Below are 10959 nucleotides of genomic sequence, written 5' to 3' on the forward strand. Positions count from 1 at the left end.
CTTAAGTGCACAACCTTCCAGACTGTAGACCGAACAAGGGGAAAGGAGACAAAATGTATTGTCATGGTTTTGTATGGCTAGTCTCTGGCAGAGTCAAGACCTCACATTCACTTGAAGGCTCAAATTTAGATAGTGACATCTCCAAGTGAAACTACAGAGTCCTAAGTGTGTGTGTCAGGTCACTTGCCAACTGTAAATGAACATTCAAAATATGTCACAATGCATTCGTGGCACGGCTTACTTTTTGTCTGCTTTACATATCAGGTATCAAAAAGAAAAATAGTCTGATCCTGCCCCAACCTCTAGAAGGCCCAGGTTCAGGGTCCCGCCACCAGCGGGAGGAGGGGTGAAAGGTGACTAGAAGGGCGGCGTCAGAACTGCAGGAATTTCAAGGTCGCCTCCTAGGCCTCAGCGGTGGAGGCTAGGACTAAGGCGGGGGCTGCAGAGCTGCCTGAGCCAAAAGTACACCACGCCGACGCGGGGTATGTAACGGGGCGGGGCTTCGGCTTGATGGGGCCGAGAGGATGGTTGGGCCGCGGCGGGATGAGGCGGGGCTTCGGGTGGGACGGGGCGGAACTTCGGAAGAGATGGGGAGGAGCCGTGGCGAGGCACTGCAGAAGAAAGGAAATGCGCTGGCTGGGAGACCGGGGTTGGTCCCCGGCGGGGCCGGGGGCGGGCTCGGGCCGGAACTTCAGAGGCGACCTCAGCCAACTGCTCTTGCGCCGAGCGGGGCCGTCGCCGCTCGGGGCTCAGAGCGCCGGAAGCGTCGGGTTTCAGGGTTCCTGGAGCTGCAGGCGGCGGGAGGGGCTGCAAGTGGGTCCATTTTTTTGGTATCATTTTTCGTCCTTTTCTTGGCTCATCCCCAAAAGCGGAAAGTTTAGGGCAGAGCGACAATCAGACCCATCCACTGTGCCCCAACACGTGCAGGGCTGCGAGGGCTCCCGTTCCTCCCGGGACCCCAAGCGGTTTCTGGTACGCCTGTATAGACGTATCTTCCCAGAGTGAAAGTTGATGTTTAGCCGTTCCGAAGTTGGTGCTTTGTGGGAAGGAGAACAGCGGGAGAGCCGTAAGGATTGCAGGCATCCTGACGCGAGGAACGCCTCTTAACACGCCCCGTGACATGGAGTTTGACAGGGCCCTGGATCCCTGCGTTCACCCCTCCTGGAGTCCTGGACGCCCACCTAGGAGCAGCGTCAGGGCCGTGCCACTTTGACCCACGTTAAACGCATTGCATCCTCATTTCTGTGTCCTGTTTAGATGCTTGACTCAATGATGCAGAACCTTTCAGGGTTAGCTGGAAGCCACAGCCCAGCCTCTTGATGCAGCCTGGATCCAGCCGGTGTGAAGAGGAGACCCCTTCCCTCTTGTGGGGTTTGGATCCTGTGTTTCTAGCCTTTGCAAAACTCTACATCAGGGATATCCTGGACATGAAGGAGTCCCGCCAGGTGCCAGGTATGTGGCTGGCCACCCTGGGATGCCCTGGGCTGCATCTGCCCTCCTTTCCCAAAGTCTCAGAAAACTGGGATTAAAGGCTTTTAGGAGAGCCTTCCCTGCTGCAGGCTTTGAAAGTGACCTAGCCTGGGCCTTCGCATGAGTTCATTTATTTGCAAAGTAAAAAAACAGTCTAAATTTTTTTTGTTTTAAGTAGGTGTTTGGGGAGTAACATTTGTACTGAGGTTTTTACCTCCATTTAGGGTCTTTCATACTTGAAAATGCTCATTTGTTTTTCTTTGGCCCTGCTCCTGTTGGAGAGATCGCTGGGCCAGATATTCTTAGGCCTGGCTCCTTTCCTAAATGTGCCACTTACCTGGCCCGGGCATGTGACTCACCTTCTGCAAAGTTTGGGTTTCTTTGTAGAAATGGAGCTTAACCCTGTGTAATGGAATCTTTTGATTCCTGATATGTAATGGGGGTTTGTTTTCTTTTAACTTAAGCAGAATCAAAATATTATAAACTCCCTGAGAGGAAGGACATCATCTGTCTTGTTCACCTGTGTAATCCCAGGGCTTAGAACAGTGCCTGGCATATAGTGCGCCCTCAAATAGAAATAGCCGTTGAAGCAGAAAGGCATTATACATGTAAAGTTTAAATTTTTCTTTTTTCTTAGAATAGTGGCTACTAGAGATAGGCTTATCATAACTAAAAATATACCAAATGTAGTTTGGGGTAGATTTAAATAATTGACATAGCTGTCTAATAATTCACAAATAGTTTGGGGTGGATTTAAATAATTCACGTAGCTGTCTAATAATTCACAAATAGCCACGTGTTTACTGTGCTATTTGAGAAGTTTGGTTAAACTTTCTTTGCTATTTTGAGTGAAGCTTTCCAGTCAAGGGCCTTCTGAATAAAAAACTATGAGTTAGAAGTAGTCAAGAATCTCAAGCATCCATAGTTTTAATGAGATAAGGTTTCGTTTGTTTCCAGTTAAATGTGCAAATATATTTGGATGACCTTACGCTAATGAGTTTTGTACAGATTTTTCGCCACGCCTTTATTTCCTAATTATTGTTGGAAATGGTCTGTTTTTTCCCTTGGAAGGCAGCCAGCCTCCTCCACAGTTTTCCATTTTCCAGTCTGGTATTCTTCGTAGCTCATCTCTTCAGGAAGAAATTAATTCACACCAAATTCTAGGCTTCCTTGCTTAATGATCTTCTGCAGGTGAGAAAACAGGTACCAAGGACATGATGGGCTTAACTCTCCCTGTAGGCAAAAGACTTTATGATGTATTGAAAACAAACCAACAAAAACAGGACCAGTGATCTTTGATTTACCACTGGTGAGAATGTTTCCAAAGTGTTTTAAAAATGAAACCTCATGGTTAAAGCAGACATCAGCTGACAGAGTGGATACTTTTAGACCTGGGGTCCCCAACCCCTGGGGCCGCAGACCATTACTGGTACATGGCCAATTAGGAACTGGGCTGCACAGCAGGAAGTGAGTGGTTGGCCAGTGAGCATTACTACCTGAGCGCCACATCCTGTCACATCAGCAGCGGCATGACATTCTGACACCTCATTGTGAAGTGCACGTGTGAGGGATCTAGTTGCGCACTCCTTAGGAGAATCTAATGCCTCATGATCTGAGGTGGAACAGTTTCATCCCCAAACCATTCCCCAACCCCATCCTGGGAAAATTGTCTTCTACAAAACCGGTATCAAAAAGGATGGGGACCACTGCTTTAGACCATACCATAGTGTTCTGCGGGGTGGGGAATTCCACTTCTAGGTTTTTGTTTTGTTGTTGTGTCTGGTTTCATTTACTATAAAGACAAAACTTTTGACTACATAAAATTTAGGATTGTTTAAACAGCAAAGAATATCTTAAACAAAATAACAAAGACAAACCCCAAAAATGATAAAATATGAAATGAATGTGTTGTATGATAAAGAATTTCGCCGACCTTTGCCCTTGGTTCCTGAAGGGTAACATCTAAATTATTATAGTTTCCTGAGTGACAGGAGCATCATCATTATTCATTGTGGCCTCTCTAACCACACTTGAACTTATGCAAATCAGGTGGTTCATGCTGGATCCCTAGATAGTTTGGGATGGGGGCTGTCTATGCCCGAAAGACCAGCTGTTTGATTAGAGAGTTGGGGTTTTGAGCCAGATCATATCAGTCCCACACTTTGGGAGGGGAGTGGGGCTGGAGATTGAGTTCAGTTATGTGGTCAGTAATTCAGTTAATTGTACCTACCTTATGAGACCTCAGTAAAAACTCTGGACACTGAGGGTCAGATGAGCTTCCCTAGCTGATAATCACGTGTTGGTGTGTCAGGGGGTGATGTGTCGAGGACACAGAAGCTTTGTGCTTGTGCCCTCCCAGACCCTGCCCTGGGCATTTCTTCGTTTGGCTGGCCCTGATTTGTATCCTTCATGGATAAAACTATAATCATAAGTATAGCACCTTTCTGAGTCCTGTGAGTCATTCAAGCGACTTATCAAACCTGAGGGAGTATTGGGGACCCCCAAATTTATAACCAGTTGGTCAGAAGTACAGATATCCTGAGGACCCTCACAAAATTTGGGACTCATAACTCAAGTGAGGGCAGTATTGTGGGGGACTGTGCCCTTCACCTGTGAAATTTAACCTAACTTTAAGTAGTTACCATCAGAATTGTATTGCAAAATGATTGCAAAACGTCAGCTCCCCAAAATTTGAATTTACAGTTAAACTAAGAAAAATACTGTGAAATTTGATTGTGGTGGTATTTAGATTTGTGGGGTTTTTTTGTTTTTTGTTTTTTGTTTTGGCATTAACAAAAAGTAGCCCAGGTACAGTGGCTCATGCCTGTAATCCCAGCACTTTGGGAGGCCAAGGCGGGAGGATCACTTGAGCCCAGAGTTCAAGACCAGCCTGGGCAACAAAGTGAGACCCCCGTGTCTAATTTTTGAAAAGCAGTACCAAGACTACAGTAAGCTGTGATTGTACCACTGCCTTCCAGCCTGGGCAATAGAGCAAGACCCTGTCTAAAAAAAAAAAAATGTATTTTTAATAATAGCTGATAACATACAGAAGTCATATTTATTGTTTTAAATATCTCTATCTGTGTCAGACTTTAATGATGGATTAAATAATAGTGACTAGTTTATTTAAATCGGCATATAATACTTATCCTATTCTAGTGGGTACAATGAAGTGGAAATAATATATCCGTAAGAATTATATTAAATCTGGTTGAAAAAGATTATCTTAGGTGTTTTAATGCTGTCAAACATAAATAACATAGCATCAATTAAATAACAGCAGTTACACTAAAAAGAGAGCAATCAAAAGTACTTTTAAAAAGAGAAAACAGTCAAATGTCTTGCTGTGGTTGCGGACGTTCAGGGTCGGCTGCTTGAAATCTGAATCAACCTGCCTGTGACTGTAGATCCCTGAACCCTTACAGCTCGACCCTCCTCCTTCTTGGGGGCCTGATGATCCAGGGGATCCTCTGATGCTTTTAGGCCTCTGTGGGCTGCATGTGGAACAGCAGGAACACAAGGGCCACTTGGGAAAGGCTGGAACATAAACTCTGTTATCTAGTATTTGTTACTGTTTTCTTTTCTTAGTTCATTGAGCTTTCTCTCAGTTGACAGAGCAGCCATCCAATTTTCTTGAGCTCTCTTCTTATAGAAGATTGCTTTGATAGAAGAAAATGGCTCTCTAATTCTTTTTTCCATGTCTTCAGTCGTCTTCTTGCAGATGCTGTGCATCTGATACGTGTAGTTCATGTTTCTATATACTTGAAGAAGTTTCTTCTTTCTAAGCAGTGTATTTCCTCCTCAGTTGCTTTTTCTCTGAGTTTTAAAATTCAAACTGTTAAATTCTTCTGATCTTTTTCTCCATTGTTCTGTGATGCTTTTAAGTTTTTTTTTTTTTTTTTTTTTGCATCAGCCACTTGGAACTGGAAAGATTTTGTTGCATCTTCATCTTGAGTGACCGTGTCTGTCCTTAAAGGCAAGTCATTGTTGTCAGTCTGTGAGGTGAAAATTCATAGGCCCCACTTTTCTGTCCTTTTTCAAGAAAGTCTACTGTGTCCACAAGTGAAGACCTGTTCAGATTTTTATTAAGTGTTGCCACACACAAAGTTTGTAGCATTGGATGACTGGCCTCTATCACAGGTGACTTGAGGACTTCATTGGCTTGTGCCATTAGCCCAGTCTTCTCAATGCCTTTCCCATAGACTTCAACCCAGGAAGAATACCTTTTGTTCCACTCTTTTCCCCATCTGAAAGTGTTTTTGCTCTTTATTAAAACCACGACAGTGGTACATGCTAGGCTCTCCTTGGAGACCCAAAGAATCCTGGGACTTTCAGACATCACCAGCAGAGCATCCTGCTGCTTCTCGACCAACTGGAAAGACATTTCGGTGGCGGACAGCCGGCCCTCTGTGGGTCCAAAGGACTCTGCTTTCTGCCTGTGATTGCCTATGTGCTGTGGGCCACAACAGACCCTATGGAGTGTCTGTCTCTAATACAAACAAGTACCTGGCAGCCAGGATAGATCATCACATAGGCTGGGGGAGGGAGAGGCCAGCCCTGTTCTGTAAAACAGTTCTCTCTAACTCTACTCTGCTCAGTGTACAAATAGTGATATAGAGCATTTGGGGAGGCAGAAAGGGCTGAGTGCAGCCAGAGATCAGCCTGGAGCTCAGGCCACTTAGCCCTGCAGCAAACCTAGACCACCAAAGCAGCACCATGCCTCAGCCCTGCTCTGCACACAGACACTCCAAGGCAGAGTGGTGGGATGTATGGCAGTAGAGTTGGCATCCCTGGGTGAGGTTCATTTTCCTGGTTTAAAGTTTGCTTCTGCCATAAGGAAGCCTGCCCTTGACTACACAGGACACAGGGATCTCCCTTCTCTGCAGGCTCCCTGTCCTTTTGAGTTTGGTCAGTGCAGGCAGGCAGGGGCAGAGGACTGAAGATCTCATCAATGGTGTTATGGAAAAGACTAGGTTTCAATTGTGAAAACCAGAGAAGCCAGTTGGAACTGGCTACATCTTAGAATTTTATGGGCTGGGTGCGGTGGCTCACACCTGTAATTCTAGTGCTTTGCGAGGCCGAGAGTTTGAGTCCAGCATGGGCAACAGAGAGAGACCCCCACCTCCATAAAAATGTTTAAAAATTAGTTGGCCTCCTGCTTGAGACCAGGAGTTGAGACTGCAGTAGGCTGTGATTGTGCCACTCGGGCAACTGCAGTTGGCAACTGAGACCCTATCTTTGAAAAAAATCACAAGCAAAAACATGGATTTTCAGTGGAACCACTTTGTCTCCATTCAATTCAAGTTTTCCTGGATGGGGTGATTCTCTTTTGGGGTGACACAGTGACCCAGGCTCCTTCCCTCCTTGTTCCTGCCATCTTCAGCTCATGCCTGCAAGGTTGTCCTGAGGACAGTCTCCAACCACCAGGTTATCTTTAGAAGTGTGCCTCTGTGGAGGGAGAGGGTCTTGCTTTTGGCTAAATTTGCCACCTCTTATTTCTTAAAACCACATCTCACTCCCCTAGTATCTCTCTGTAACTGAGGCTTAGAGGCTCATTGTCCATTTGGACTCTTCCTCAGTCCCTTTGTCTACAAGGGAAACAACCATCAGCAGAGGCCAGTCTGGGCATTCTAAGGGGCATCGGGATTCAGGCCACAGGTCCCCCCATGAATGGAGAGAATAGAGGCTGTGACTAGGCTTCATGGTAAGGAGAATGGCCAGATGCCTGAGGTGATCATTGTTTCTTAGTTTAGAATTCACATATTTATTTTAAAAAGGACTTGACCGAGCGTGGTGGCTCCCAGCACTTTGAGACACCAAGGCAGGAGGATCGCTTGAGGTCAGGAGTTCAAGACCAGCCTGGGCAACAAAGTGAGATGCCCATGTCTAATTTAAAAAAAGAAAAAAGAAATCACCACATAAAAGTTTATAACCTGTTTCTGAAAGTAAAGAATTTAGCCATCATGGGGGTGGGGGGAAGAGGCTGGAAAAGAGATTGGACAGGACTCTTTAGTTGCAGGTGACAGGAACACAGTGCACGCAGCTTAAGGTGAAGCAGGGAGCTCGCGTCAGGTTATTGAGGGACAGGCAGAAGGGAAACCCTGCAGGAGCCAGGACAGCCCTGGGACCACCAGGGACTCCCTGCTCTGAGCAGCCCCTCTGTGTCCTGGCCCCAAGCCAGAAAAAAGCCTCTGGGTATCAGTGGGTAGGTTCCCTCTCAGCTTTCTCCTCTGGCAGGAAGTTGCCTGCTGCCATCTGTAGCCTAGGTTTTGAAAATAGAGTTATAAAAAGAGAAGTTTTGGAGTTGTAACCTGGCCCCAAAGGGTAGTGTTTTGTAATCTACTTACTGCCTTTTAAAAAAAAAAAAAAAAATGCTATTGCCAGTTCAAAGAAATGACGGCTGATTTTTTAGAAAACACTTGTTTAAAAAAAAAAAAAAAAAAGAGCCAAATAAGCCTTTCTCATGGTTTCCTCTCTCCTTCCTTCTTCTAGTTGCTTCAAATATAGTCCTGTGTTTGGTCCCCCACTATAGTGACTGTTTTCAGGCCCCTTGTGAGCATTCTGCACAGAGGTGTATTAACCAAATGGACAGCACTGGTTTTCTCCCATCTGCACTAGTACAAGCTTTAATGTCGAGCTTTCTACTTAGGACCTGTGAGGAAAAGACATTGGAATTTCTTGGGGCATTGTCATTTGTCAAGGACTGATTCTTAAGTCTAGAATTTCAGCAAACAGCATGGCGTTGATTTTTTTTTTTTACACCCCTTGCCCCCTACAAGTTAACATTTAATGAAGCAGAAAATGTGATCATACATTATGTTGACTTTGCTTTTTTTAAATTTTAGGTGTATTTTTGTACAATGGACATCCAATAAAACAGGTAGATGTCTTGGGAACTGTCGTTGGAGTGAGAGAAAGAGATGCTTTCTACAGTTATGGAGGTAAGAACAATTGTGTCTGAAATGAAGTTGATGTAGAAGGCTGACCCTTCTGGGCTGAAAGTTGGATTTTAGCAGCCCCAGCCGTTTAGAGTAGCTGGGGACCCTCACTAAGGGCATGTACTTTCTCTATGGGGTACCCCTTATAGCCCCAGACATGGGCTAAGAATAAAATGAGGCAACGGGTAGGAATGATACTGATGAATTCAGTGAAGTGACAGCTGCTGAGGCACTAGGACGTGGAAGAATTAAAATACAGCCCCCTAGGAGCACCGATGGACAGGGCGCGGCGGGGGCGGGTACCTGATGCCCAAGGGTATATCTGTAAATAGCCAAGGGTGGTAATATATGGTTATGTGGATCACTTTAAAAAGCAACGACCAGATTAATGTTAAAGTAGATTCTTTAACAACACAGGAAGGTGCGAAAAATAATTTTAAAATCTTTATATCTAGAACAGTTAACAAAAAGCCTTTTGATACTCAAAGGGGTAAATATCCATTATCAGGAAGTTTATTTTCCCTCATGATGACGGAAGCTTAATAAAGGGTTTCTATATTATGGACACTAGAGAATTGCTCGCATGTGATTTTAGTGTAATAGGTCCTTATTTTTTCATTGAGTTGATTTTTAAGCGTTTAAGACATTGCCTTGTAGAGCTCCAAGCTTCTCTGTAGTCAAGAGCCCAAGCTAGATATTTTGGGGAAAACTTAACTTTAAATTCCAAACCTTTGCTGAAATTGACATTGTCACTGTTTGTGCTATGCCTTGGATTTGTATTCTTACTATTCTTGAGGAAAGATAGAAGGCAGTTGAACTTTGTGACCAAGAGCATTTCATTGGCAGTCCCCGCATAATTGATAATTTGTAGATACAATCTCATTGCATTTCTTTACATGTACTCATTTTCCTGAAGAGTATTATCTTGTGCTTTTAATAAAATAACATGTGAAAATAAAAGCTCTCATTTTTTCTGCTTTTTCCCAGCATATGTGTGTGTGTGTGTGTGTGTGTGTGTGTGTGTATATATATAATTTTTTGTTTTTAATTCTGAAAAGGATCACCCTGTCAGACATTCCCAAACTGAATCTCTTCTCTGCTTTATTTTGCCAAAGATATTGGTCCTGTTTTTCTCCAGACAACTCAAAAAATATTTACTAAGTTCCTACAGTGTATCCAGCTGTGGGCAGTACACATATATATATAGTAGAGTGCTTCCTCTCCAAATGCCAACGATGAAATAATAGCGTCTTTCAATTTGCAAAGCACTTTTATATGCATAATTTCATATTATTCTACCCCTAGTCTTTTGAAATAGAAAGTACAGGTACTCATTTTGTAGATGAGAAAACTAAGGCTTAGTAACTTGCTCAAGATTCCACTGATGGAGATTTGTGGGTCCATTCTGTTTACTGACTCCAGTGTGTTCGGTGGTCTCCATACAACTCAGTTTGATTTTCTCTCCTCTTTCTTTCTTCCATCCCCACCCACCAAAAAATAAATAAATAAATAACTGCATTTGATTTTAGTTTTCTGTTTTCAGATCAAATAAATGAGGCTGTTTGAGGACTTTAAAATCCTGGCCCTAGAACCAGGCTAGATATTAAGCCTGCGCCTAAAGGAGCTTCACTTAACCCCTTTTCCCATTATAAAAAGATTAAGGCGCTATGACTGCCTCTTCTCCAGTAAGCATTTCCCTCTGAGTGAGTGTCTGAGGAGCATGACATATCTGTGGGCTTCGGGAAAATAAAAAGCATCTGACTGCTGAAATTATTGAGAGTAGAGAGGCTTTTGCAACTGTAATTCTTGTGGAGAGCTGCCCCTCTCCTTGCTGTCCTCAGGCACAACATGGCTTTTGGGCCACCTGCCAGGTGACCACTCCCTACTGTTCTGGGTTCTGCTTCGCCTGACTCACCGCAGGCCCGTGCTGGGGGTGCTTCCTGCTCACACTGACTCATCCTGCAGCTGAAACAAAAGGCCAGTGGCCCAGGCACTGCTGTGTAGCTGTGGAGTACGTTGTGCAGCACTGCAAGGGTGCCTCCATTCAGGGGCATTCCAGCAGCCAGACCTCTGGGCACCAAGGCACTCAGTCTGCTGGGAGAGATCACAAACCTGGTTAGTCCAGGGATTGGTGACAGTGCCCAGAGTGCACAGAACACTTGGTAGCAGCAACTCGAGCTTAGACCTAGAATGTTGGAAGGCTACAGTCAAGAACAGAATAACCTCACATTCTCTAGGACAAATGTTCATGGGCTAATTTTTTTTTTTTTTTTTGGTGGCCCAGGCTGGAGTGCAGTGGTGTGATCTTGGCTCAATGCAACCCCTGCCTCCCGGGTTCAAGTGATTCTCCTGCCTCAGCCTTCCAAGTAGCTGGGACTACAGGTGCTTACCACCATGCCCAGCTCAGTTTTGTATTTTTAGTGGAGACGTGGTTTCACCATGTTGGCCAGGCTTGTCTCGAACTCGTGGCCTCAAGTGATCTGCCCACCTCGGCCTCCCAAAGTGCTGGGATTACAGGCATGAGCCACTGCTCCTGGCCTGCTATTTTTTT

General features: G+C 44.8%; 1 protein-coding gene across 2 annotated transcripts in view; it reads left to right on the forward strand.

Annotated features, from left to right (window-relative positions):
- Positions 1-384: 384 nt before the first annotated feature.
- The window catches only part of STN1 (STN1 subunit of CST complex), a 42060-nt gene continuing 31485 nt past the window's right edge, over positions 385-10959 (forward strand). The window contains exons 1-3 of one of the 2 annotated variants that reach the window (XM_017851823.1): positions 385-482; positions 1258-1452; positions 8316-8411. In XM_017851823.1, the coding sequence (XP_017707312.1) occupies positions 1320-1452; positions 8316-8411 (229 nt within the window). In that variant the 5' untranslated portion in view covers positions 385-482; positions 1258-1319. Of the gene's footprint in view, positions 483-625; positions 814-1257; positions 1453-8315; positions 8412-10959 lie in introns of those variants that run through there. The other variant, XM_017851822.1, reaches the window with a different exon arrangement.

Source organism: Rhinopithecus bieti, unplaced genomic scaffold (genome assembly GCF_001698545.2).
Source record: "Rhinopithecus bieti isolate Rb0 unplaced genomic scaffold, ASM169854v2 scaffold_31787, whole genome shotgun sequence".
Classification (NCBI taxonomy): Eukaryota; Metazoa; Chordata; class Mammalia; order Primates; family Cercopithecidae; genus Rhinopithecus; species Rhinopithecus bieti.